This window comes from Saprolegnia parasitica (assembly GCF_000151545.1).
Source record: "Saprolegnia parasitica CBS 223.65 unplaced genomic scaffold supercont2.41, whole genome shotgun sequence".
NCBI classification, from domain to species: domain Eukaryota; phylum Oomycota; class Saprolegniomycetes; order Saprolegniales; family Saprolegniaceae; genus Saprolegnia; species Saprolegnia parasitica.
In genome coordinates, this window is record NW_012156435.1 from 1 (window position 1) to 22,783 (window position 22,783).

Consider the following 22,783-nt stretch of genomic DNA (forward strand, 5'->3'; position numbering starts at 1 on the left):
GCCATTTCAGAAGGCGCAACGCGTGACCACGCTGCAAGACAGCGCGAGCATCGTCTACATTGGCGACGGCGTCAACGACCTCCTCGCACTGCTCGCAGCCGACGTCGGCATCGTCTTTGGCAGCCCGAATGCGTCGGCGTCCCGTGTCGCGCGGCATTTTGGCGTGCGCCTTGTCGATCTCGCAGACGAAAAAGCTTTGTCTGTCGCGGCGTTGGCGGCCCATGCGGCGACAGCCAAGGCAGAAAACGCACCCTTGCTCTTCCGCGCACCGTCGTGGCACATTCTTGGCCTGTTTCTGCGCTAATCCAGAGGACCGTTTTCAGTGGATTGTCGCCATAGAGTGGCAAGGTCGCCTACACGTACCTACGCAGTGCGACTGTGAAAGCCAAATCCATTTTCATGGCTGCAGCATTTCATCGATGGCATCGGATGTTGGCTCGAAAGGCAATCTGAGATCGACGTTTGATTGGTCAAATAATTCTTACCGACGTCTGATTGGCCGAAATGGATCTAAAACCGGTGCGCCCGTGATGGTCAAAGTCGTGGCCGTCCCGCGCGGACCGTCGCGGGGGGGCATGGCACGACGGCCCGCTCACCGTACGTCGCGATTCCTCGAGCGTCGCGATACATGACCATCAACCTCCTCGCCATGATGAAACCCCACTTGCGAATGAGTTCTTATTGAAGGTGCTATATTTGGACGCCACTTGTCCATGGTGTCGGCCAAGGTTGGCGCCTTTTCAGCACCCGAGGCACCGACTCCGTATGTCGTGCGCCGCGACAGACCCAGCCACGTTGTGCGCTTCATTCTTATTCTCAACCTCCTCTCCATGGTCTTCTCGCTCACCTCCCTTGACGGCGACTGATAGCGACGATATGAGTCTAGTCTCTCAAGGCGTACATCTCGGAGGCTTTTCCGTGGTCCCCGCCGTCCTCCCCCGCGGCCGTCTTTGCCAACTACTCGGATTTTAACACGTCAACGCTCACCGAGAGCCAAAGTCGGTACAACCGAAGGACGCTGCCGGCCCACAACACGTACACCTTTGATGTCACTCAAAACAGCCACGTGTTCCGCCACGTCATCTCTCGAACCCGCCTGGTCCCAGAGCCCGACTGCATGGGCGAGGTCATGACGGGCATTCCAGGGGTGATGTTTTTCAGTCCACCGGTCCGCTCCATCGTCTGCAACTGCGCGGCTTCGACCAACATGACGCCATGGCATCTTCATGGCGCGTGCTTTTATGACAAGCTGGTCTCGCAGCTCAACGGTCACGCGTGCGTCTGGGTGACGATCGGCGATGACGTTGGCGGCACCGATGCCAACGAGACGATCACAATCACCCACGTGTACGCGCCGACGGTGCTCTTGCCAACGTTCGTGTGGCTCAAGCTCCTGTACCGTCTCAGTATCACGGGCGTTGTCATGTACCTTCTCCATACAAAGTACAATATACACGTGCGGGAGCTGGAGCTCGCGCTGCGCCGGTATGGACACCGACGCGACCTTACGGGGCGCTGGTCGTATACGATTGTGATTGGCGATCCGACCGTGCTGGTCCTCGCGCACCCGCTGGTCACGCTTGGATTTGTCTTGGACGTCTGGCTGAGCACGGACAACGTCGGGATCGCAACGCTGCGTGCGTCGCAGCTGAACGACCCGCTGCTTATGTTTCAGACCACGCTCTACTTGTCTCGACTGGTTGGATGCCAGTCTGGAAATGTGAGTCGGTACCAGATTGACATGATGTAGGTCTGGTTTGCCTACGCCGCGCTGAGCCTCCTCAACGTGCAGCTCAAGCGCTGCCATCTCGAGCACTGCTTCAAGGCCGTGGACCCCACCATGGTGGCGATTGCCGTCACGATCTACAGCTTTGCATTGTCGTGGGCAGGCCAGAACGTGCCGTTGCTGATTGAGCTCTTCCAGTGGCTCTACCGCCTCCCGGTATCCGCATCCCGGCAAAGCGAAGAGTTGGAACTCATCCTCGGATGCAGCGTCTTTACGCTCATGGTCACGATCGGTCCGGTCACGTACGGCGTCTTTGCCATGTGCTTGGAAAGTAGTATTATACCTCACCCTCGTCCTCCTGGAGTCGGATGAAGCCTTGTTTACGTAGGTGTGCTCCCCCCACGCCCTGGAAATCCATACCACGCTCCGAGCTATACCAATATGAAGAACCGGGTGCTGTACACGCTACTCCACCACTGCGGCTGCTCGAGACAAAACGAGCAAGCGCGACTCTCCCTTGGTGGCGCCGTGCACGAGGTTTTGACCCAGCACCCTCGTGACAAGCGCTGCGTCACCATGAGCTGGCGCGCGACCGACTGCTTCGTCTTGTGCTACAACGAGAATAGGGTCCTCGATACGACGTTGCGTCTGAGTTTGGTCGCGAGTGTCGATCGCACTCGTCGCGCCGCACGTGACGTCGCCCCCGATATGACCTCGGAGCCCTCCGTCTATGTCGTGAATCAGCTGGCGCGACACCCGGGCCCCTGGGGCAACGACTCGAGTCCGTACTATTTTATGCACCCGGCCACGGGGCCGTCCGCGTGGTGCCTCTAGCGTTTTCAATGTACGGAGCAATTAGTCAATACATCAACTTTTGAACAAGTGATTTAGGGTTCCGCAGGGGTGTAGATTTCTCATCATCGTGGGGAGGGCACTCCAGTGAGCACGAGACGGACGATACATCCATTTTAACCACCAACAGGCTATGTAGACTCACAAAACGAATTGGACCGAAACAACTCGGCCCATTAAACCCTCCCGACTCACTTCATCTCGTTGCGTCGGCAAAAAAAGGCGTTTGAACAAAATGTGAACTACAACTGTCGTTGCCGTCGTCGGTCTTATTTAGATGCACCAATGGGACGGCTCTCGCGCCCACGCAATGGTTGGTGGGCTTTGGTTGAGAAGCTGGTGCAGCGTGTACTTGGAGCGGGTGGCAGCGTCCAGCACCGCGAGGGATGGCGTGGGTTCGTTGCGGTCGAGGCTCTCGAGCAAGCTGAGGCGTATACGCTCGACGAGCACATTGTTCTTGTAGCAGTAGACAAAGCATTCGGCGCTTCGAAAGCTGATCGTCGGTGACTGTTTGTAGCGCGCGTTCCGACGAAAAAGGCCATAGACCGTGCCGCCGACCTCGGGCGCCAGATTTCTTTTGTCGGGGTGCGCCCACTGTAGCACCGCAAACGTCGCTCGAGACTTGACACTGTTGTAGCGAAAGCTGCCAAAGGGCGATGCTGCGATCGATGACTGCGCTGCGATTCTTCGCCGTTCTATACGCAATCCAAGGAAATGAGAGGTGGGAGAAATGAACAAGTGGCTAACTGGCACGGTGGCGGCGACACAACGCGCCCACAAAGCCATATACGAGCGGAATGAACCCAATGCTGATCGAATACAGCATCGACGGGACGGAGCCCTCGATGACGTACTCTTTTCTGGACGCCGGAATACCAATCTCGAATGGATAGTGGTACGCTGTCAGGAGAGGGCCCACATGGCCCATCGCCCACGTCACGGCGGGGCCGTAGAATGTCGTTGCCACCGCGATGATGGTCGGGTCGACTTCGTAAAACAAATATTCCTTGTGACGCCGCTTGAGATAACTCGCAACCAAGCACACGGCGGAGTACGCAAACCAGACCTACGCCGAATCAGAAAGTGATATCCGATGTCTCAAACAGATGGTACGTACGGTCCGGGAGAGATACATGAACGCGAGAACCATTACGCCGACATCGGCGCTTTGCGACGCGCGGGGAATGACAAGCGAGATGACCTCGACGCTGAGCCAACAGTCCAAGAAGAAGGCCGTGGCGACGCCGGGGTGCATGAGGATGATTGCGGTCGGGTCACCGTAGAGCACCTCGTAGCGCCAATGACTCTGGACACTGCTGAGACTAGTCCGGTGGCCGCGTCGACGCAGTAGCGCTTCCAGCTGCCGGCAGTGCACGAAGTACTTGGTCCACATGAGGTGGAGCGTAAGGAGTGAGATGCCAACGCGGTAGGCAAACTTGAACGAGTGGAACGCTGAATACGTATAGACGGCGTGTGCCGCCACCAGTGTATACACATTGTAGCTGCTGGTGTTGCTGCCGTCAAGCTCATTGCCGGCGCGAAGCCAGACGCATTAATGCCCGATGGCCATTGAAAAGTACGTGATGTACGTACATGCACGCACCGCGGCGGTCCCACGTGTGATCGCTTGGCAACGAGTGGTTGGCGGCGGCAAAGACACAGAGAACGTTGCGGATGCCTGTGCCGTAGAAGAGAACGCTCGGTAAACCAACAAGGAGCTGGTCGCGGCAGTCGGCGAGCGGGATATGATTGTGATCCATGACGAGGACATGGCGCATGACTTGGATGCTGCGGGCGCTGTCGTCGTAAAAAGGCAGCTGCTGACGGCAGCGTCGAGGCGTTGTACGCTGCTTGCATGTGAGCAAGTGTGTGGATGCTAAAGTCCGAGTCGTTGGCGTTCGTTGGGGGCGCAGGCAGCGTTGCCCAGGGAGGAAATTCCGAGAGGTACGCCTTCATGGGCTACAAGGACAGCATTGAGAAAGAGAATCATCCTACGGAGGATACCATGCTGGCAATGTTGAGGAGCATGATGATGCTGACAGCGAAGGCGGTGCGATTCCGGCGGACGCCAAAGAGGATGACTGAGGCGATTGACGGGCTGATCTGGACGCGTGACTTCATGGGGATACACGAATGTTCTGTTTCAAGGCCGCTGCTGGCTAGTAATGGAGTCACTTTTGGCCACTTGAACCGCAACAAGCTTTATTGATTGGTGCAAACCCAGGGTATGACAGTACACACATAACGAAGACGGCAACGATCGATGGCAGCCAAGATCATCTCCTCATCCGACCTACATTTCTGCACTGTTTTTTGCAACATGATAGAACGAGATTCGTATCCCGCCAAATCGACCGTTTTATACTTTCAATTCAAGCATTGGATCACTTGCGCTGTCCAGTGCGACTGTTGGCTTGCATACTAAGCGGTACTGCTCATCACAACATGGGCAATAGATACGAGTAGACAATTGCGGTGCTGCGAGGCGCGAACCATGGTCACGAGATATCAAAGGGGCAATCATAGAGCGACCACCGTGGAAGTCGACTGGGATGAGCTGAGATGCTTCAAGAACAGAGTCAAATGCCGAGCTTGCTATCGTTCACGCGATTTCTGTCCGTGTCCGCACAACTGCCCCGCCCTTGCCGCGACAATCACCAGTACTCGGATTTGATTTACACATGTCCTAGTGTCTTTCTTTGTCGTTCAATCGTATGTGCAATTTCAATAGCTGTCGGGCGATGCTCTGGCGCGTGCGCGAGGCAGGATTGCGCCAGAGTGATCACCCACATCGGTGTCGACGCCACAAACGATGGAGAGATTGTCCCTTGGATCACGCGCGACATGATGGCCGTGTCCACGAGCGGGTGGCCTTTTGCAAAATATATGTTGTAAGGATACGAACACGCAAGGAGATCATGTACCGTTCTCGGAACGAACGTCGGCGTACGGAATGTCGTGGGTGCTGAGCTCCGAGAGCACCATTCCGAACGAGTAAATGTCGGCCGACGTCGAGTAGTAACACTCCTGAAGGACCTCGGGCGCCTACTCTTTTCTGTTTGCCTTTTCGAGGGAATCGGAGCAGTACCATCCACCGATACGTGCCGACGCCGATCGTCATGGTCTCGGTCGTCATCTCCCTCGAGACGCCGAAATCGGTGAGCTTGGTCCCCTAACACCAATCCTCTATACTCGACACATGTATGATCCATCCAGTGCGCAGTACCTTGATAGCGTCAAGGAGGATGTTTCGGGACTTGAGGTCGCGGTGGATGATGTTCATCGTGTACATGTAGACAAGACCTTCGGCGATCGATAGCATGCAGGTCGCTTTCTCGTCCCAGTAAAAGTGTGGGCGGCGTCGTCTGGTATCGACGGGGCAGTGGCTTGCAAGAGGCTGCGGAGGTCGCCCTTGTCCATCCACTCGAGCACCATCTCGAGCTCGGACGGCGTCCGCCAGCTCGCACCCAGTAGCTTGACAATGTACGGGCTCTCCATCCTGTTGCAGTACGTGTCAGCTATCCAAGTGTACACTGGTTGACCTACATGGAAGCAAGCTGAATCTCAGCGACAAAGGTGGTGACGTCGGCTTGCGAGTGCTTTCCTGGCAATAAGCTCTTGATCGCGACGGGCTCTCCTAGCCCAAGAGCATTGGCACGAGCGTTGAAAGTGACGCGAACCTTTGTACGCGCCTCTCGACACTTGGCCATAGGCGCCTTCTGCGACAAACTGAAGCTTGACGAGGGATCCTTCGTCGAGCCGCAGCATCTGAAGCGCCTACGCAGAGCACAAATGAATGACGCGGCACCAAACGTTGCGTGTACGTCGAGGTACAGCGCGTTGCGCTCCATCAATATTCTACAAAGCAAGAGTCGACAAGAGAGATTCCAGAGTGTAGCGACAAACAGCTGCAGTCGACGCTGCCGTCGAGCCAGGAAAAGGACCAGGGAAGCCACGACGGTGACAAGACCGACGATGATACCAGCAATCGCACCGCTACTGAGGCGCGAGGACGCTTGGTCGGCGCTTGTCGACGCCGACAACGGCGATATGGTCGTCGGTGACGGTGCGGTCGTTGGTGGCGGTGGTGGCGGTGGTGGCGGCAGCATCGACTCTACGCTTACTACGGCGCGAATGCCAACTACCGCGTCGCCTACCTGGCGTCACACACACCGAGTAGGCTCCTTGCATGACGGGTTTGATGCTATTTGGTGCCTTGCAGGTCGCCGAGACGTCGATCGTCGGCGGCAAGTCGTTGTTGTGCAGCTGCACCGTCTTGTTTGCATTGAGGAGCACGGTGTACGTGTCCGGGTTGACAAGAAATGTCGTAATCTTGCAGCCCGAGAGACCGCTAATAGTACAAACACTTGTGACATGTTGCACGCGTGTGCGAGGCGTACAACATCAATGTATCGGAGCGCTCGCCACTGCTCAAAGAGACGTTGGATATCGTCGTGATCGGGTTGTCGTCAAAGTTCCTAGTCGAACACATAAATGTCTTGCTTTCGTGCGACATTTTTTGATGTGTACGCTCGTCTCAAGCCGCGCAAGTCGAGATTCTCGAGGCGCGTAAAGAGATTGCTTCGTACGTCCCTACGCACCGACAGTTGCGGCATTTGCGATAGATAAATACACGTACAGATAGAGGAGCTGCGGCATGGATGCTAGATTAGGCAGCGTCGTGAATTGGGCCTGCCGAAGCTGCCTAATTTAGGTGTGTGTCATGGACGTCGACAATAGTCTCAGCTCGTACAGACTTTCAAGATTGGGCGGCCACGAGGTGTTGGAGGTATTGATCGCCACATTGTAGTTGTAGATGTCCCTAGCGGAACACGTCAGTGCCGACAATACCAGAGTCGGAAACCCACAATTCCTTGACGTTTATTGAGGTCGAGAGATCGCCAATGCCGTGCACAGAGGTGTTGTCGAACGCGCTACGCAGGTCGATGAATCTTAACGCGTTAGTTGTACGAGGTGAGGACGCACACTGTGAGGTTCGCAAAGAGGCTCGGGAGGTTCGCAATGTAATCGACGGGCTCATCTACGTGCCATGAGCTTTTGTCTTAATGCTTTTTGGTACCGTAAATGCGCAAGACGCTGCCCAGCGCCAAGGTAGTAAAGTTCCTCGCCTCGTAAAACGTCGTTGTCTACTCAATGCAGCACCGGTTTCTTGCATGGAAGACAATAAATGTACCATGCATCTCTTGTCGACAATGCAAAACGGACTACTACCGAGACACCCGTCCCGCGTCGCGGTGGCATCGAACTGGTTGATCGTGCCGCCATCGCACAAGCCTGTGGCAGCGTCAAGTGCCAATGCAATCTACAAAGCATCATGTCGCCCTCGTGTCACCACAGAGGCCCTCGCACCAGCAGCGACATCAACCACATCCTACAAGCAAGTGGGCAAAATGGCAAGTGAGGAGCAAGCACGGTGGTAGCATTCCACACGTGAGAAGATGCATTGCCGTTCGGAAATGATAGATTTTTCGCAACAATACATTGAGTCCCTCATAATAATCATGCGAGCGCATGGCGTCGACGAGTCGAGATTACGAAACGAAACGCGAAGAGGCGCAAGGCTCTGTGTCGAAACACCGTTTGTCTAATCGCGCCGCGTGGAGTCGGTGTGTATGTGCGTCGATAGTTGCAGTGAGTTCTTGGCAGAAGCCTCGTGGAGGCCGTGTCGCCAACGTCCTGAACAGGATGGGGACAAGACACTGTACCCAAGTTGGTTTATGGTAACCTTATGAATGCGCGTTTCAACATCATCAAATACGAGTACTGCTTCGTGGCCTTTGCATCATGTCATGGCTAGTGTTGCATTACGGATTAAGGTTCAAATGACCGAATGTTTGAGCTGCCATCAAGTCAGTCGTGCCCAAGTGCACTGTACAGCACGAGATGATATGTCTCGTGCTGACCAGTGCACAAGCCCATGCAGCGTGAAAATGCATATAAAGTGCGTTCGATAAGCGCCGGATTTTTAGCTGTCCGCAAAACTCCAGTCGCAAAGTAGCGTGTAAGTTGTCTTGATTGGAGTTAGAGACACCACGCGCTCGGCTGCACGGGTCGCTGCAGGAGCGGGTGAGCGCGCTGGGCCGACGGCAGCACGAGGACATTCACCGAGTACATGGAATCCTCAGGTGCGTCATGGATCGCCATGTTGGCCTCAAGGACCAAGCGGTCCAAGTCATCGACGAGGCTGAGGCGCAAGCGCTCCTTAAGCGTGCCGTCGCAATAACAGTGGACATAGCAGTCGGAGCCGCGGAAACTAATCGTTGGCCATCGCTTGTAGCGCGGCACGAGCTCAAAGAGGCGGTGCATGGTGCCGCCTATGGCCGGCACGTGTACCGGGAGGGGGCTATGGAGCAAGCGAAGTGCACAGAGCACCAAGCGGTTTTTGATGCTGTTGAAGCGAAAGCTGCTGTACAGATGGAGGTCGCGCGGCGTCGTGCGCGGCTTCCCTATCAACTTTAAACACCAAAAAGTAATGTAGAGGAGACGACACGTACGGAGGAGTGCGTGGGAAAAGCCGTACACCACCGGGAGCGACGCCAGCATGAGCGAGTACATGGTGGATGGAATGCTGCCGTCAAATCGGTCGCGCTTGAGCACGCTTGGAACGACGAGGTCAAACAAAGCGTGAAAGAGCTCGAGGAAAAACTCCACATTCCCCGCCATCCACGTGACCAGCGGACCGTATATCGTCGCTGCAACCGCCACGAGCGTCGGGTCCACCTCGGCAAAGAGGTGTTCTTTCTTGTGGCGCTTCAAGCACGTATTCACGCCGCATAGCGCGGCGTAGGCAAACCACACCTACCATAAGCATCGCAACGACTCGTGCCAACACATCCATTTAGCGCCTACCGTGCGGGAGAGGTAGAGGCATCCGAGAAGCATGACTGTTATCTCGTGGGCTTGGCTGGCGCGCATGATGGCGAGCGTCACAGTGTCGACGCTGAGCCAGCAGTCGAGGGCAAACATCCCTGCAATCGCGGGGTTCAAGAGGATCATGGCCGTCGGGTCGCCCCAAATGACTTCGTAGCGCCACAGATTGGTGCAGGAAGTGCGCTGATGCCCATGGTGTAGTAAGAGCGACTCGAGGTCCAAGCAATGTCGGTAGTACTTTGCGTAGAGGAGATACAAGGTCACGAACGAGAGACCGACGCGAAAGGCGAGCTTGCACCATAGCCAGGTTGTAGAGGCATACGTTGCGATCGCCATCGAGATGGTGAGCCGATGCGTGTGTGCTCCGTCGTCGGCGGTGATCCAAACGCATTGATGGCCAATGTAGAGGCCAAAATAGGTGTTGTAGACACACGTGCCTCGGTTCTGCCACGCAAGAAGATGAAAGTTCGAGGCATTTGCAGCTGCGAGGTCGCAGAGCAGCGATCGAATCGACGTGGTGTAGTAGACAACGCCGGGCTTGCCAAGGAGAAAGTCTGCGACGCAGTTGTCGCGTGCGATCGCCGCGTGCGTGGTCATATCCATCTGCACGCGTACGAGCTCGACTCCTGCCGCAGCGTCGTTGTGGTAGACGCACTGTGGCGGAAGCGTCGAGACATTGTATTTGGCTTGGTACCGTGCGAGCGTTGACGTGTTAAAGTCGGTAAAATTGTCGGACGCGGACCATTGCGCGTCGCGCGTCCACGGGAGGTCCTCAGAGAGGTACGCCTTGATGGGCTACAGACATATTGTCACTACTTCTCTGGACAATGAAGGGGCATACCATGAGCGAAATGTTGAAGAGAATGCCCATGCTCACGAGAAAGGCAAACCTGTTGCGGTAGACCACGTGGCGTGGCAGCCCCGGTACGGCGGCAATCTTGGCGGACGGCATAATGTCGACTCTCGAAATAGCACACTTCTGTCACAAAAGGGCCGTTTCCAAGAAGCGGACAAGCGATCTAGAAGTCCGAGATCTAGAAGCGCACGCGTTACAAGATACAAGACTATTTTAATAGACGACCCACTTCAACAACTACAACCGTGTTGGTCCCCGTGCCCAGCCCGATTCCCAAGCTGCCATGGCTAGTTCGACTCCACAAAGTTACCAAGCCGTTGACCCAGACGACGCCTGCCGAAGCCCGCCGACGTCGTGTCCCGCCAAGGACGCGCTTGCAGCTACCGACCCGCCACCTGGGCGTCAAGGAAGACTTCTATGAGGCGCCCGCTGCCGTAGCCGCCGCAGCTGAGCTCCGGCTACCCGACGCTATCTTACCAAAGTACGCCGACTTCGTCTACCAAGTGATGCTCCGCGCGGTCAAGTTCCGCGCACATTTACACTGGCTCGACAGGACCGACCAAGTGGCTACTTCAAACCATGACCATGAGCAGCGATCGTTAGGGTCCATGCATTTCAAATGTCGTCATATTTACACCAAAACGAATGTCCCTTTCACGCGCTGTTGCGCGCTGCTTAAGATTGAAAAACGATGTCATCGGGCCCCAGTCAAGGTTGGTTTTGTGTCCGTTCCTGATTCAGGACCGAACTACGTGGGGGCAACAAACGTGTTGGTACCTTGTCCCGCGGATCGCGCTCCCCTCTCCGTCTGCCTAGATCATGTCTCTCAGCCGAGTGTACACAACAAAGATAGTCCGACATTTGTATTTAGGTATCCCAGGCGCAGAGCATGAGAGCTCGATAAAGAGCTCGAACCATTCCCGAATAACGTTTTGTCACTCAACAAGCTAACCCTCCCGAGGCGGGCATGGCGACCACCAACACGGTTGTTGTTGTTGAAGTGGGTCGTCTATTACAATAGATAAAACTATGCTACATAAAATTGTCGGACTTTCTTCGTTGTGTGTACTCGGTTGAGGGATTTGATTTAGGCAGGCGGAGGCAGGAGCGCGATCCGCGGAATGAGGTGACGTCGCGGCCACTTGTGTTGGGCGAGGAGCTGGAGAAGTCGACGAAGAGCAGGTTGCTCGGGCTCTTGGACGAGGCTGTGGTGCAAGTGCAGTTGAGCGACGCGTGCCGCCTTGACGGCAATCGTCCATGGACTTAGCAGCGAGAGGTCGGCGCGGAAGACGCGGTCGTTCCGGACTCGCCAGACGTTGAACCAGACGCAGGCGCGGAGCACGGGCCAGAGGTAGCGGAACGCGGCTTGGTGCATGTTGGACGCCGTCTTGGGCGTCGAGTAGAGGTAGCCGGATAGCATAGTCGGCAACGTCACGCCCAAAGGGACCGTGACGGCGTGAAGCGTGCTCCACACGTCCTTGATGAAGTCGCAGTCGACGAGGAAGTGGCGGCACGTCTCGTGCGCGGGGCAGAAGAGGCACGTTTTAATCTCTCAATTTCTCGGCCTCCAGACCTCAGCCGATCGAATGCCATGGTGCATTGTGACCTCCAAAGTGTCCTTGATCGATGTGCCAAATTGCAGCGCAACTTTTTCTGGCTCGGTTTGGCGATGCACGCTGGTCTCGTGCCGTCGTGCAGGGATGAGGTTCCTGTCAAACCAAATATGTATTCGTTTTCACAGGATAAACAATACACCGCTCTTGCTTTTTCACTTTTCACGGCAGTTTTTCCTTGAACGCATCTCCTTCGTAGATGTAGCAATCGATGCTTTGAAAGTTAATTGCCGGGCACGACTTGTAGCGCGGGTGGGTATAAAAAAAAGGTATACGGTGCCCACAGAAGACGCGCCCCAAGCCCATGCAAGGCCACAAAGAGCATCCGTGTCTTGCTGCTGTTGAGCGTGAAGCTGCTGCACGACATCATAATTCGTTTTAACATACGTCGGCCGCCACGGGTGTGTGCGACGCTATGCCAATCACTTCGCGCACGAGCAGGCGTTCGTCGTTGATAAATGCCGTGCCCGCCGACAACGTCTGCGCGCTGGACGCCGTACCAAACGTGGGGAGCGTCGAGGTGTTGTACTCGGTGAAAGTTGGTCGACCCCAGTTCTTGGCGCCCACGGCAGATCGTTGCAGAGGTCTGCCTCAAAGTTGCATGTGAAATGAGATATGTCGTTTGCAATATGAGTACAATATCGAGGCGAATGCGAATTCTGATGCCAATCGCAAACTGATTCCGCCGTATCACGTGGCGAGGTCGTGGCACATACACGCTGCGCCGACAAGGCTCTTGATGAGTGGAATTGTCCCGTCTCGTTTTAAATGGAAATTGATGTACACGTGTTCTCTGAAAGATTGAAAAAACTGAGAGTACATCAACCAATTTTGAGCTAGCTACTAGAGACACCACGCACTTGGTTGTGACGGGCAGAGTAAAAGCGGCGTCTTCTGCTTCTCACTGGTTGGCAGCTGAATCGTATAGACCGTATAGGGCGATGGCTGGTCGCTCGTTGCGATCGCCATTTCTGGCGTGCTGACATTTCGGTCGAAAGCAACGAGGAGGCTCAAGCGAAGGATCTCGACCAGCTTGCCGTTGCAGTAGCAGTGCACAAATACATCAGGGCCGCGAAAGCGGGTCGTCGGGTACTGCTTGTAGCGAGCGTCCAAGTCAAAGAGCGTGTAGATCGAGCCACCGACAGATGGAATGCCCGCCCGGTAGTCGCGCGTCCAGCGGTGCAGTGCGGTAAACACAAGGCGCGTTTTGAATCCGTTGTAGAGAAAACTGCTATAGCGCGCCGGGTCCACCGTGCCTGAGTGAGTGGTCGGCACGAGCTGTATCGTCGACGTACGACGACGCAGGAGCGGCTGGATGAAGCCATACATGATGGGCATCGACGCCAGCATGAGTGTGTACACGAGCGACGACAAGCATCCTTCGAATTCCTGGCCTTTTTCCGCAGCTGGCACGAGCGCTTCAAGAAAACTGAAAAGTTTGGAGGAGAAACGTGACGTTGCCCGAAGCCCACGAGGCGGCTGGGCCATAGCACGTGGCGCCAATCGCGACAAGCGTCAAGTCGACTTCGGCAAACAAACGTTCCTTGTGCCAGCGCTTGAGCACATACGAGGTGAGGCCCATGGCGGCATACGCAAACCAGACCTAATCGCTGCGGTAAGCGTCCATAATAAATGCATCCGAGAATCCAGTACGGTCCGCGAGAGGTACAGAAATGCCGTCCACATGACAATGATGTCGTCGTTCTGGCTGGCGCGCACAATCACGACCGTGACGACGTCGACGCTGAGCCAATAGTCGATAACAAAGGCCAGAGCGATGCCCGGGTGCAGCAGCACAAACGCAGTTGGATCCCCCCAGAGCACCTCGTAGCTCCAGTCACCGTCGGGCATTGTGGCCAAGTGCCCGCGCGTCGCCAACACGTGCTCCAGCGCGTAGCAGTGGAGATAGTAGTCGGTCCAAACGACATGTAGAATGCGCAGCGTCACCAGAATCCGGAAAATGAACTTGAACCAGCGCCATACATACGTCGTGTACATGGCAAGGGCACTCACGACGACAAGCGTGTCTGGTTGCGCCGGGTCGAATTCGAGCCAGACGCATTGATGGCCCAAGTTGATGGTGAAGTACATGTCGTAGACACAGAGACCTCTGTTGTGCCACTGCGCCGGCTGCACGCTGGCAGTTGCACCGAGCTCGCAGAGGAGATTCCGCACGGACGAGGTGAAGTAGACCACCCCAGGCATACCGCGAAGAAACGAGCCGACACAGTCCTCGACGGCGACCGACACGTGGGCGTTGAGGTCCAAAGCGAGACGCACGACCTGAACGTCGCTTGACGCATCGCTAAAGTACGTACTCGTGTTGGGGAGCCGCGAGAAGGCGTACTCGGTTCGGTACTTGTCCAGAATCGTCGCATTGAAGCTCGAGTAGTTGGGAAAAATGGGGCGCTCGATCAGAGGCCCCCACGGCACATCTTCCGAGAGGTATGCTTTCATGGGCTACAGCCAAAGACGGAGTGTGAGGCGACTCCGAAATGGTTCATGGTACCATGCAAAGCACGTTGATGAGAAAGAGGAGGCTGACGCTAAGGATGAAGGCGTTGCGGCGCACCGTGCGCGGCCCTTGCAGGACGTCGCCTTTCCCAGGGCCCGGAGGCACGGGGCCCGACACGACCTTGGCTGTGGCCATGCGACCGTTTTTCGAGTGGGCAAAACGGCAAAGTCGAGTCGGAAAGAAAGTACATGTCGACTTTGTCGTGCATCTTTGTACATTGTAGCGTGTTGATTCCAACAAAAATGAATTTATGCTTGACAGCGAGTCTTGTCTGACCACAGATTGTCTTGTCGCTGCTCCGGCGTCTGCCAATGGTCAATAAGAAATCTTTTTACTGACCCTCGCGTCTGCTACCCAGGCGTCTTTGCCCTCCGTAGTTGGTTGTTTGCGCTCGGACAAAGTCGAAACAGACTAATTGGACAAGGTGGCTGGCGAAACTAGTAGCATTTGGGCTGAACGAAAAGCAAGCAGCCCAGTAGCAAAGCTGCACACGTTGAACCCTCTGTTCAAAACACGCTAGTGAAATCAATACAGTCCCTACAACTACTGTTCTAGTTGATCCATCGGCCTGCGGGTTTGATTTTCCAGAGGGCGGGGTTACGCAGGAATCGTCCGTCTTGCGTGCACGAGGACTGAGTCGATTGGCGAGGTGACAGAGAACGGGTCGATGACTGACTACAGCGGCCTCGGAGGGCCCAAGGCTTCGCATCTTCTCTCCTCCACACGTTGTCAAATCTTGCTACAAATGCCGCAATGATGACTTGTTTTCGTGTCGTAGGTACCGTGGGCTCTGGGCCCCACAAAGCGAGATCCGACTCTCTTCCTTCCTGTAGCAACTTATCTTGAGCTTCGGTGAAGCATTGGTTTTGTTGCTGTGCTGGCTCGTTTTATGCATTGGACGTTAATAGACAAAGTCCCTAAAAAAGCGACAGTTTTTCATTCAAGCATGCCTCTTTCCCGCGTCCACGTTGTGCCCGGTCCCTCGAGCGCGACCCCGACACTCTTTGGCGTTCGCCGCAACTTCATTGCCTTTGGCGTCAGCATCATCATGCTCCTCAACATTGCAAGCATGGTCACACTCGTCTCCCGTCCTCTGTCTCAGCAACACTAACTGTTGAATGTGGTAGCCCATGAAGGCGTACCTTTCAGAGCACCCACCGTGGGCGGCCCTCCCACCACGGCCAACGTACGCCAACGACTCGGACTTCAACATACAGACACTGTCTGGTATGCAAGCAACGTACAGCGCCTCGACGCTGCCGGCAGCAGCTTCCTTTTACGACGACAGCGCCCGCAACGCTCAAGTCATGCGCCACATCCTCGTCATGAGCCACAGTCCCATTTCGGTTGATGACTGCCGCGAACACTTTCTCGTCGGCTTACCCAGCGTTCTCTTCTACGGCGCAGGCATCCGCAACGTTCTCTGTGCCTTTGCCGCCGCCAACCACTCGTCGCCAAGCGATCACACGTGGGACCGTCGCGGTGCGTGCATGTACATCACGTACTTTTCCGCGGCCATCGGGCATCAATGCGTCTGGCTTCGCGCCGGGAACGAGCTCGACGGTAGCAACACAAGCAGCCACCAGGTATATACACTGGTGGCGGCACACGCCGTCTACACGTATTCAGCGTTCCACTCGTTCAAGTTTGCCTACCGCGTTGGCATCTCACTCCTTACGCTCCACCTCATGTGGACCAAGTACTTTGTGCACTGTCGGCATCTCGAGGCGCTGCTGCGCCAACGCGGCCACCGGGCACGTCTCCGCGCTCAGAGTCATTGGCGCTACGAGGTGCTGTACGGTGACCCGACCGCGATCATCCTCATGCACCCCGGCGTCGCCACGGCCTTTTTCTTGGACTGTTGGCTCAGCGTCGAGGTCATTTCGCTTGTCATTCCCCGCGCGTCGCAAAGCGCCGATGTCGGCGTGATGGTCCTCGCGTTCATGTATCTCTCCCGGACCGTACGTACCATCTGTTTGCGACATCGGATATCGCTTTCTGATTCGGCGTAGGTCTGGTTTGCGTACTCCGCCGTGTGCTTGGTTGCGAGTTATCTCAAGCGGCGTCACAAGGAATACTTGTTTTACGAAGTGGACCCGACCATCATCGCGGTGGCAACGACATTCTACGGCCCCGCCGTGACGTGGGCGATGGGCCATGTGGGGCCACTCTTGGCCGCGTACCACTATCTATTCGAGATTGGTATTTCGGCGTCCAGAAAAGAGTACGTCATCGAAGGTTCGGTCCCGTCGATGCTGTATTCGATCAGCATTGGGTTCATTCCTCTCGTCTATGGCTTTGTCGGCGCGTTGTGTCATCGTCGACGTACACCTCGAAACCATCTGTCGGTAGACATATGTATCTAATCGGCATGGTTGTGGTGGTAGGTTCACGGCGGATACTGTCGAGCGTCGCGTCCTTCTACGGCAGCTTTCGCTACAACGGCATCAAGACCCAAGCAATGTTCGCAGTGCTCCAGTGGATGCACCCGAGCAAGAACGTCCGCGTGCCCGAAATCGGCGGCACGATCTATAGCCTCTTTCGTAAAAACGCGCGCTACAAACAGTCGCCGACGATTAGTTTCCGGAGCGCCGACTGCTTTGTCTACTGCTACAAGGACAATGTGCTCGTCGAGCGCATTCGCTTGAGCCTACTGGAGAGCCTCGACCGCAACGAATCAGCGCCTACACTGGCCATTCGGGAGGCCAAGAGTGCGCCGCACTACTCGTTCAACCAACTCGTCGATCATCAGACACCACCAACGATCGTACGCGCCCCCAAACCATCCGAGTGGTGTCTCTAGGCTCGGTTATTGAGGAGTCGAACGAACCCGTTTTTCATTCTCGTGTTCCTTCAGTTGAAGATATTGCTCCCATTATCAAAACGCACCGAAATACTCTGTGGTCTACAGGCGAATGGACACGCAAAAACCCATTCGTGGGAAGCGCCTCACGTGCTGGCCAGTCGGCTGTCCTGGAAAGTGAAGGCAATCCCGACATTACCTTCCGGAGGTGAGAGATATCACATTTTAGAGGTATGACGTGGCGCGCGCTACTGCGCTCTTCCCATTTTGCCCAAGAATCAAAGCAGCGATAAACGCTCTTACGCAACAAGCTTAGAGGCACTACGGAGAATCAGAGCAGCGAGATATGCTCTTACGCCACACGCTTAGAGGCACCACGGAGAAGGCCGCGACGAGAGGTGCAGGACACGTGAGACGCTAGGGCCACTGCTGCACTCCGCTGCGGCCGACGTCTCATTCTCCACCCGCGTCATGACAACCAGCGTGTTGACGCAGTATGGGGACGGAACGGCGCTACTTGGAACAGAGAGCAGTGCCTCGCCTTCGTGTCGATCGACGGTCGACAAAAGCGTGAGCCGAAGGCGCTCTTTTAGAATGCCGTCCTGATAGCACAAGACAAAGCAGTCGGTCGCGCGAAAGCTGATGGCGGGACACCTCTCGTACTGCCGATTGGCTGTAAACAGGGCGTAGACAGATCCGCCGCGCTCAATCGTGGAGTGCGGTGACCTGAACTGTGGCTCAAAGCACCCCAGAAGCGCCAAGAGAGCTCGGTTCTTCCAAGGATTGTAGCGAAAGCTGGCGTACGCTGCAATTGGCATCGTTGTTCTTGCCCCTACGCACAAATCTTTTTCTGTGGCGTAGCATTGGACTGTACACGTACAACGTGCGCGACCAAAGCCATACACCAGCGGTAGCGACGCGAGCGAGACAAAATAGACACCGACAGCTGGCACGGCTTCAAACTTGGTGTCTTGGTCCGACGTTGGTACTGTGACGCGGCCGAGGTACTGGTACAACTGCAAGAGAAAGCTGACGTTGCCCATGCACCACGTGAGCGCCGGACCGTAAATCGCTGTTGCGATCGCTAGCGCCGTCGGGTCGATTTGAGCAAACGAGTGTTCCTTGTGGTAGCGCTTCAGAAGGAGCGTCGTCGTCGAGACGGCCAAGTACGGTAGCCAGACCTAAACGAAAACGAGTCTCCTGACCATCTTGATCGTCGAAATAGGGACGTACGGTGCGGGAGAGGTACATAAATGCGACGAGCATGACGTAAATGTCAGTGCTCTGCGAGGCTCGAAGCACGGCGAACGTCAACGTATCATAGCTCGCGACAATGTCGACGCAAAGCAAGAATGCGACAAGAGGGTCGGTCAGCACCATGGCCGTGGGGTCGCCCAGCACAACCTCATAGCACCAGACCGAAGCTGTCGTTTTGACTCCCATCGGTCGGTGTCCGATAATGGCCAAGGACGACGCAAGCGCAGCGCAGTGAACGTAGTAGCGCGTCCAAACAAGGTATGCAATGTACACGGTTGTGAGTGTCCGGTAGATGAACTTGGCGAAACACCACAGCACCATAGGGTACGGACGGGCCGCGTACGTTAGAGTATAACCGGGTGCTGAGGCGTTGAGCGCAAGATCGTCGCCGCTTGTGAGCCAAAGACACTGGTAGATCCATGGCTGCGTAAAGAAGGTTTGGTCCATGCAGCTACCATGACCGTCCCACGCAGAACTGCTGTCACTGTCGTGCATGGCCATGTCACAAACCAGTCGAAAAAAAGGCGGACCATAAAAGATCGCACCAGGTAGGCCTGGGAGGACTTCCGAGGCACACGCATCGAGACTCGTGATGTGCGGGTTGATGGCTTTTCGAAGCACGTACCCCGTTGCGTCTTCATAGTACGTCACTTGCGGGGGGAGTGTGCTTCGGTTGTATAGTCCCTGGAAGTGGAAGAGTGTAGAGGTGTTGAAGGCTGTAAAGTTGGTCGAGGCGAGCGGCGCCGGGGGCGACACATACGACCACGGCAAGAACTCGGTCACGTAGGCTTTCATTGGCTAGCACAGTGGGGTGACAATCGCGTTGAGGGTGTGAGTGTGGTACCATGGCCACGAGGTTGCCTAACATGATCAAGCTCAAAAGCAAGGGAGGTCTACTCCAGCGCACGGCGTACTGCTGTCTTCGCGCAGCGATGGCTTGGATAGCGCCGTGCACATCGGATACCTTGGTCATCGCGGATGTGCCAAGTTTAGAGCACTGAAAACCGCCTTGATGCGCTTATGGTATGGGTACAGTGGACGGCAACGCCAATGATATTACTCCTTTGAATCATTGTTTCTTGGTCGTAGTGGGATGAGCAGAGACGTTTGGCGCTTTCATCCGAAGGCAGCAGTCGCATTCGACAGCACACGCGACCTTACTCTTGGATTTGAACCATGAAACAGTCGAATCGGGCGGGAAACCAAGCTCGTCCTTTAATGGTGCAAAATAGCCCGCTGGCTGGAGATTCTCTTGGCTGGCCATGTATCGTTGCCTTTTTCGCTATGCTTTTGTGCCTCTACATTTTGCGTCAATCCATAAAGCTTATCGAAATGCGACTCGTGAAAAGTAACTCCATCGACACGCAACAACAGCATTGAAATAGAACATTCGGGTAGTGCCCATGTCACGTGCCCAGATCAGCCCCTCGATCGCCTCTGTTGTTACCTTTGGCGTCCGCCGTAATCGCATCGCCTTTGCCGTCAGCATCATCATGCTCCTCAACATTGCCAGCATGGTATCCTCCGTAGAACGATTCTCTTCCTCAATGTTGTCCTTGTAGCCCATGAAGGCGTACCTCTCGGAATTTCCTCCGTGGGCGACGTCGCCTGAGCTTCCGACGTATGCCAACGACTCGGACTTCAGCATCCAAACACTTGCTGGTATGCAAGCAACGTACAATACCTCGACGCCACCAGTCGCGACGCCATATCACGATGACAGAGCACGCAGCATCCAAGTCATGCGCCATGTCCTCGTCATGAGCCACAGTCCCATTTCGGTTGATGACTGCCACGGACACTTTCTCGTCGGTTTACCCAGCGTTCTCTTCTACGGCGCAGGCATCCGCAACGTTCTCTGTGCCTTTGCCGCCGCCAACCACTCGTCGCCAAGCGATCACACGTGGGACCGTCGCGGTGCGTGCATGTACATCACGTACTTTTCCACGGCCATCGGCCATCAATGCGTCTGGCTTCGCGCCGGGAACGAGCTCGACGATAGCAACACAAGCAGCCACCAGGTATATACACTGGTGGCGGCACACGCCGTCTACACGTATCCAACGTTCCACTCGTTCAAGTTTGCCTACCGCGTTGGCATCTCGCTCCTTACGCTCCACCTCATGTGGACCAAGTACTTTGTGCACTGTCGGCATCTCGAGGCGCTGCTGCGCCGACGCGGCCACCGGGCACGTCTCCGCGCTCAAAGTCATTGGCGCTACGAGGTGCTGTACGGTGACCCGACCGCGATCATCCTCATGCACCCCGGCGTCGCCACGGCCTTCTTCTTGGACTGTTGGCTCAGCGTCGAGGTCATCTCGCTTGTCATTCCCCGCGCGTCGCAAAGCGCCGATGTCGGCGCGATGGTCCTCGCGTTCATGTATCTCTCTCGGACCGTATGTGCCATCTGTTTGCGACATCGGATATCACTTTCTGATTCGGCGTAGGTCTGGTTTGCGTACTCCGCCGTGTGCTTGGTTGCGAGTTATCTCAAGTGGCGTCACAAGGAAGATTTGTTTTGCGAAGTGGACCCGACTATCATCGCGGTGGCAACGACATTCTACGGCCCCGCCGTGACGTGGGCGATGGGCAACGTGGGGCCACTCTTGGCCGCGTACCACTATCTATTCGAGTTTGGTATTCCGGCGTCCCGAAAAGAGTACGTCATCGAAGGTTCGGTCCCGTCGATGCTGTATTCGATCAGCATTGGGTTCATTCCTCTCGTATACGGCTTTGTCGGCGCGTTGTGTCATCGTAGACGTACACGTCAGCTACTCTTTTCATTCTCCCCACCGCTTATTTCCTTGTATTGCGTATAGAACGTCGCCGGGTTCAAGCACAATCGCCGATCATTGCCTCGGTCTATGGCAGTGCCCGCTACAGCAACGTCAGGACGAAAATCATGTTTGCGGTGCTACAGTGGGTGCACCCCGACAGGAACATATTGGCGCCCGAGATCGGCGGCACGATCTACAGCCTCTTTCGTCAAAACCCGCGGTACAAACAGTCGCCGACGATTAGTTTCCGGAGCGCCGACTGCTTTGTCTACTGCTACAAGGACGGCATGCTCGTCGAGCGTCTCCGCTTGAGCCTGCTCGAGAGCCTCGACCGCAACGCATCCACGCCGTCTCTGGCCGTCGTGCTCGAAACAGAGCCGTCCTCGAACCCATACTCATTCAATACGCTTGTCGACGCGGCACCACCCCGTATATTTGAAGCCCCCCAGCCATGCGCGTGGTGTCTTTGAGGGCCGTCTGTCGACGACGCAGCATCGACGGATTGTGCATGCTGCGGTGTAGACATCCACCATACATTCTACGTAACAAATATCATTGGAAAAGTGGGTGGCAATGAAAGCGTACACTTCTCTGAGCTTCCGCTGTGGGCGACACTCTTCTCTGACGACGACTGCCCGCACGCTTTCCCGTTGTAAAACCTATCGCCCTCTACTCGGCGTCAACATCGAGCTCTGGGCGTTGGCGGCCGCAACCACTCGCTTGACACGATGGCGTCATGGGACGGCCTAGGCGCGTGGATGCACTTTACGTACGTGTCGTTTTTGATTGGCGACCACAGCGTCTGGTTGGGCGCCGGCAACGCAATCGACGGCTCGACCGCAGCACGGATGATTACGGTTGTGGTTCTGGTTGACGATTTTTTACCGATTTTTTCTCTCGAGCTTTGGGTTGTACCTCAGGTGGACCAAGTAGTATGCCCAGTGCCTTGCGCTCGAAGACATTCTTCAGCAATATGGGCACCGCGACAACAAAGACAAACGTGGTCGCTGGTAGGGGGTGGTGCACGCCACCGCAACCATCCTCATGCACCCATAGTCACAGCCTCCTTCTTCCTCGACTGCTGATTTAGCGTCGAGATATTCTCTCCGTCGCGATCCCAAGAGCGTCCCAGAGCGCCGACGTTGGCGTCATGCAGCTTCATGTGACCGTACAAACATATGTTTATAGACCATCATTCGGCACTGTGGAATGTATGTGATAGGAATGTCTCCGCGGCCATGTGTGTGACGGCAACGCCATACGGAGCTCACAAAAGTCGACCCAACGATCCTTGCGACCGCCGCGATCTTGTACGGTCCCGCGATTACGTGGGCGATGGACAATGACCCGGGTCTTCTCGCAGCGTACATCTACCTCATTCCTTGCACACTTCCCAGGGCTACCGGTACTCCATCGAGGGCGGTCTTTGCTCCGTGTTATACACGATGAGCATTGTGTGCATTCCAATCCTGTATGGCGATGTCCTGGCGGCG

The 22,783-nt window shown here is 55.7% G+C and overlaps 6 protein-coding genes across 6 annotated transcripts; 2 read left to right on the forward strand and 4 right to left on the reverse strand.

Annotated features, from left to right (window-relative positions):
• Positions 1-10: 10 nt before the first annotated feature.
• Positions 11-304, forward strand: SPRG_08985 (hypothetical protein; the record flags this gene model as incomplete). The annotated part of the gene is made up of 1 exon (XM_012348106.1): positions 11-304. A coding segment is annotated over one exon (294 nt), but the record flags the coding sequence as incomplete, so codon positions are not given.
• A 385-nt stretch (positions 305-689) lies between these two features.
• Positions 690-2,560, forward strand: SPRG_08986 (hypothetical protein; the record flags this gene model as incomplete). The annotated part of the gene is made up of 4 exons (XM_012348107.1): positions 690-833; positions 887-1,699; positions 1,751-2,057; positions 2,115-2,560. Exons 1-4 carry the CDS (start codon positions 714-716, stop codon positions 2,558-2,560), a joined length of 1,686 nt encoding a protein of 561 aa, XP_012203497.1. The 5' UTR covers positions 690-713.
• A 2,693-nt stretch (positions 2,561-5,253) lies between these two features.
• SPRG_08987 (TKL protein kinase) lies at positions 5,254-7,779 on the reverse strand (the record flags this gene model as incomplete). Its single annotated transcript, XM_012348108.1, has 17 exons — positions 5,254-5,450; positions 5,503-5,623; positions 5,667-5,750; positions 5,805-5,943; positions 6,003-6,077; positions 6,125-6,215; positions 6,259-6,355; positions 6,403-6,436; positions 6,485-6,692; positions 6,736-6,929; positions 6,979-7,056; positions 7,109-7,171; positions 7,218-7,283; positions 7,332-7,400; positions 7,447-7,512; positions 7,565-7,619; positions 7,773-7,779. 17 exons carry the CDS (start codon positions 7,777-7,779, stop codon positions 5,254-5,256), a joined length of 1,644 nt encoding a protein of 547 aa, XP_012203498.1.
• Positions 7,780-8,620: 841 nt separating this feature from the next.
• On the reverse strand, positions 8,621-10,340 carry SPRG_08988 (hypothetical protein; the record flags this gene model as incomplete). Its single annotated transcript, XM_012348109.1, has 4 exons — positions 8,621-9,045; positions 9,094-9,397; positions 9,449-10,264; positions 10,311-10,340. The coding sequence occupies 4 exons, from the start codon at positions 10,338-10,340 to the stop codon at positions 8,621-8,623; spliced, it is 1,575 nt and encodes a 524-aa protein (XP_012203499.1).
• A 1,072-nt stretch (positions 10,341-11,412) lies between these two features.
• On the reverse strand, positions 11,413-14,588 carry SPRG_08989 (hypothetical protein; the record flags this gene model as incomplete). Its single annotated transcript, XM_012348110.1, has 6 exons — positions 11,413-11,841; positions 12,326-12,493; positions 12,869-13,367; positions 13,432-13,541; positions 13,592-14,398; positions 14,448-14,588. The coding sequence occupies 6 exons, from the start codon at positions 14,586-14,588 to the stop codon at positions 11,413-11,415; spliced, it is 2,154 nt and encodes a 717-aa protein (XP_012203500.1).
• Positions 14,589-17,621: 3,033 nt separating this feature from the next.
• SPRG_08990 (hypothetical protein) lies at positions 17,622-19,308 on the reverse strand (the record flags this gene model as incomplete). The annotated part of the gene is made up of 3 exons (XM_012348111.1): positions 17,622-18,088; positions 18,137-18,437; positions 18,490-19,308. 3 exons carry the CDS (start codon positions 19,306-19,308, stop codon positions 17,622-17,624), a joined length of 1,587 nt encoding a protein of 528 aa, XP_012203501.1.
• Between the last annotated feature and the right edge of the window lie 3,475 nt (positions 19,309-22,783).